A 4,510-nucleotide genomic window follows, 5' to 3' on the forward strand; every position below is an offset into this window, starting at 1 on the left:
CTCTCTCTCTCCCTCTCTCTCTCTCTCTCCCTCTCTCTTTTCCTTCCCTAATCACTCCCCTCTCCTCTGGCTTCCTCTGTCACTTTATAGCTTCTCTCGGCTCCTCCAATGCCGGCGCGGCTTAGAGAGACTGGTTGGTTGGGGCTGGAGAGGCTGGATCGGGAGAGGAGGCCGGCAGTGCCAGGGTGTGGGGTCAGTCTCCACTCCCTTGCTGCTGAAGCCTTAGCAGCAAGCGAAATGTGAGGAACGGCTCCATTGAAGTGGAGCCGGGAGGAGAAGGCCGGTAAGAGAGACGGAAGGGGGTTGCGCCTGATGTCCGACCCCACTCTGGATCTTCCGGGATCTTACCACCCCTTAGTATCCTTACCTTCCTTCCCCTTCCTCCCCTATATCTGTGTGCTCTCTGCCCCTCTCCCCCATCTTTTCCCTTCCCTCCCATTTTGCGACATGCCAAAAATTATACTAAGTGCGTCACAAATGTTTAGTACAAAGGAGTGAATGACAACTTTTAAGTATATATGCCTTGGCCTCCTATTTGCACTGATAAAATCTTGAGAAGAATTTGGTCGTTTTGCAAGCCTTTCGAAGGAATTTTTTAGTGACTGCGAACGATATTTTTTGATTACATTGGAATCGATTGGCTCGCAATTCCATAGTAAATCGTCCGCAAGCAGTGATGAAAGTCGCAGACTTATTTTCCAGAGTATGTTCTTGTTGAGGAAACAAAGCGTTGTTGCCAAGCCAGCAGGCCACTTTATTACTTTCAGAACGATATGGAATGGGGGAAAAACTCCTTCGCGAGCAAACAAGGCCGAATTGAAACGTGATAGCGAATAAGCGTGGGGAAGGAACGGCATGGCGCGGTGAAGTGGCCGGTTCCTGGGCCGTGGCCTGCTGCAGGAGCCCTCGCAGGAGCCTGAACGGCGGCCAACAACCGGTTGTTGTTGCGGCCGCTACTCCAGTCCAGTCGAACTCCAATCGGACTCGCCTGACCTACAAAACTCAACCTGCGCTTTCTGATAGCGCCAAGGCCATGGCATTTACCGCCAAAGATACATAAACAGATCGTTTTAATCGACCCACGAAATAGAAATTGTGATGGTAATTTAGCGAAACTTTAGTGCCCTTGAAAAGGGGGCTATTATTGAAGAGCAATGGACAAAAACTAGTCCTCGTCAAAATTTTCCTCCCGCGTCCTAGGTTTACACAACTGTGCCTCTGGTACGTCCCGGAATCTCGTTTAGGCCCCCCGGGGAGAGATGAGTCCGCCGCCGCGCTCATCCGCCCGGAACTCTTCAAATTAGTCAGGTGGTCTTGTGAGGTCGCCGCCCATGGCCCCGTCCCGCAGGCAAGCGCTAGAGTCAGGTCTTTTTAAAAGTTTATTTTGTCATGACGAAAAATTGCCGAACCTCTCATCTCTTTTGCACCCCTTTCTAGACCGGCCGGCTCCGGCCTCCTGAGCACTCGCCCCCTCGCCCGCCCCCAACGGCTGCGGACAATCACCGGAGAGGATTTGTCCCTCCTTTTTCATCAGGGCCGTATCCACATCATGATTTCATTCATTAGGGCCGGGCTCGCCGAATTGCATTGTCATGACGGATTTGTCTGAGACGATCATCACTATTTCATGAGCCCAGCTGGCAAGCAGACGCCGCTCCCCACTCCTTCCACACAACTTTCTCTCCCCTCCCCCCCTCCCTTCTCCCCAAGTCTCCGACCCTTGCTCCCATTACATGACCTCAACCCGTCCTCTCGGGTTATATGTGCCTTCATTCTTTTCTCTGCGGGAGAATCCGCCGGCGCCGACCTGGTCAAGCGCACACCTGCTGAATTCCCTTCCCATCGTGCGGCCTCGAGCGCTAGCGAACTCGCGCTTATGGCATCTCCGTTTCTCCGTAAAATGTCTAGTTAGTGTACATGATATGAAGGAAACGTGCGGCCATATATAATTGGTACATCATTAACTAATACTTGTCTTGTTTTCTCCTTGCAGGCAACAAGGCAGACTGCAACGAGCGGATTGTGCGCCGCGAGGACGGCGAGCGGCTCGCCCGCGAGTACAACGTGGCCTTCATGGAGACGAGCGCCAAGACCGGGCTCAACGTGGAGGTGGCCTTCATGGCCGTGGCCAGGTGCGAAGAAGCTTGTAGCGTATAATCTATACGAACCTGTGGTCCTCAGCAGCAGGGTGACTTTCGTAGCCTGCCCTAGAAATTCAGGCGACATGTCAGCCTGCTGCTAGGCACGCTCTGATGTTCATATGTGTTGAAGAAAATATCGCATACATCATCATGTTCTCATTCGCGCTCTTTCACTCTTGCGGGTCATCCGCATAAGTCCGTCTTTCTGGCACTGACTACACTGTAAATCCGGGGTGTCCAGCATGTAGGCGACTCAGTCACCTGACCCGCAACACTAGGCGATTTATGTCGCCTATCTGCTGGACACTTTCGGTTCTTCCGGGTAATTGCAATGTATGAGTCCATAGGCATTCTACCCATTGTGCCCATGCATTACCCGGAAAACCAGAAAGTGTCCAGCAGATAGGCGACATAAGTCGCCTAGTGTTGCGGGTCAGGTGACTGAGTCGCCAGTCGCCTACATGCTGGACACCCCGGCTTTACAGTGTAGTGTTGTCGTTAAGCCTGACCCCTGGCTTACATATAATACGCACGCACGTGGGTATCCAGTTCACATGCCCATCGTCGAAGGTGTTTAGAAGCACCATTGTTTTTTCCCGTGCCTCACCCACTGAGCCGTGTACTCAGTGACCCCAAACAAACAAACAAACAACCATCGTCGAAGGTGTTTAGAAGCACCATTGTTTTTTCCCGTGCCTCACCCACTGAGCCGTGTACTCAGTGACCCCCATCCCCCCTTTCCCTTTCCCTTTCCCTCCCCCCCCCCCCCCCCCCCCCCCCCCCCCCCCCCCCCCCCCCCCCCCCCTTTCTCGCGTCATCGTGGACCTTTCCCTTTCTGTTGAGGTTGAGGTTGCCTTTGAAAAGCCAGGCCAGCCCAATGGATGTGCGCTCGCCTGTACAGTGTTGGGAGAGCGATCTGGGAAAGAGACAGAGAGAGAGAAAGAGAAAGGGGGGGAGGGAGAGGGGGGGGGGGGGGTCAAGGGAAAAGCAGAGGGGAGGGGAGGGTGGTCATGTGGGCCCAGCAAATTGAAAGCAAAATAAATACAAATCACTGGCCACCAGCGTCACCGATGGCTCAAAACGGTTCGCCAAATACAAAAAAAAAAAAGAAAGAAGAAAACGAATGGAATGAAAGTGAAGCAGAAAAACTAAATGGATGGAAACGGGGGCTTCAAAAAAAAGAGATTCAGCGGCATTCCTGGACAGCAGTGCGGGATTTGGGAGGATAGTTTGATACCCTGCTGTGAGAGAGATAAATCGCACAGCTTCTGTTGTGGTTCGGCTGCCCTAGAGCCGCGAAGAGCTGAAATTCCAGCACGGCGAAATAATTCGTGATAATGTAACTACTGTTCGGGCAGCGGGGAGGCTCACATCGGTATGAAAGGAATGTCATGTAATTATGATTACTACTCCTTCTACACTGTACTAATACTTCTTCTACTATTATTGTTGTTGTTGTTATTATTATTGTTTTTTTCCTCGTCCCGCCTTGGAGCCTGAGCCGAGCAGTACTTAGCGGCGTCTTCTCTGTTCTTGCCATCCCAATATCGGCGATAAGTTCACTCACCTGGTCTCTCTCACATCCCCTGCTGCTGACGCGCCCCGCCCCGCCCCGCCCCACCTCGTTCCTTCTCATTACTTCGCTACGTGTTTCATCCCCCGGGCGGAGCGTGGCGAACAGCTGAAGGCCCTCCAGCGAATAATTCCCTCGCTGTCCCCCCCCACCCAAAAAAAAAAGAAATAAGGGAAGGCACTCGCACACTCTGGTATTTGAACCCGACCCCTCAGGCTACAAAGGAAAGGGTGGGAGGCCCCATCCCTCTGACACACACAGACATGGCGATCGATTCTAGATTAGCTATCCGAAATTTTCTCTTACCTAGCTGCCAAGAGATTGACTTTGCTTCACTACTTTTAGTTTATGTGCACGGGGACTTCAGGCGAGGTGGCCGGTGGAGACAAACACGACTGGAAGGGGACTGATGAAAAAGACGAAATTAAATTACGACTGCGAAATGGTAGCTGGAAACACGGCTAGATCAGGCGAGCGTTTGCTCTCCTACTTTAGAAAATTCTGCTTTGTCGTGTGGGCGCGGTGAGCGAACGCGAAAGTGCGGTGTTGTTGTGTTGGCAGTCGCTCAGTAAACTATTCCCATTTCCTTCGCTCACGAGGCCACAGGCATTCCCCCTCCCCTCCTTTTATAAGCTCTCTACCCTTCTGTCTCTCTCCCTCCGTGTCTCTTATCATCCGCCCCCTTCTTCTTTTTCTTCTCTGAACTGTGTTCCGTAAATGTACTAGTGCCGTTGAAATTGAGAACTTGTGCGCGCGTTTGTAAATGTAAACCTCATTAGTAAATGACATTTATGAA

At 52.0% G+C, this 4,510-nt stretch overlaps 1 protein-coding gene across 1 annotated transcript in view; it reads left to right on the forward strand.

The window, feature by feature from the left end:
- Positions 1-4,510, forward strand: part of LOC113205034 (ras-related protein Rab-37) — a 32,975-nt gene that overhangs the window by 24,991 nt on the left and 3,474 nt on the right. The window contains exon 6 of the mRNA XM_052265048.1: positions 1,994-2,132. Within this exon, the coding sequence (XP_052121008.1) occupies positions 1,994-2,132 (139 nt within the window). The remainder of the gene's footprint in view (positions 1-1,993; positions 2,133-4,510) is intronic.

This window comes from Frankliniella occidentalis, unplaced genomic scaffold (assembly GCF_000697945.3).
Source record: "Frankliniella occidentalis isolate FOCC.00 unplaced genomic scaffold, Focc_3.1 Scaffold23, whole genome shotgun sequence".
Taxonomy (NCBI): domain Eukaryota; kingdom Metazoa; phylum Arthropoda; class Insecta; order Thysanoptera; family Thripidae; genus Frankliniella; species Frankliniella occidentalis.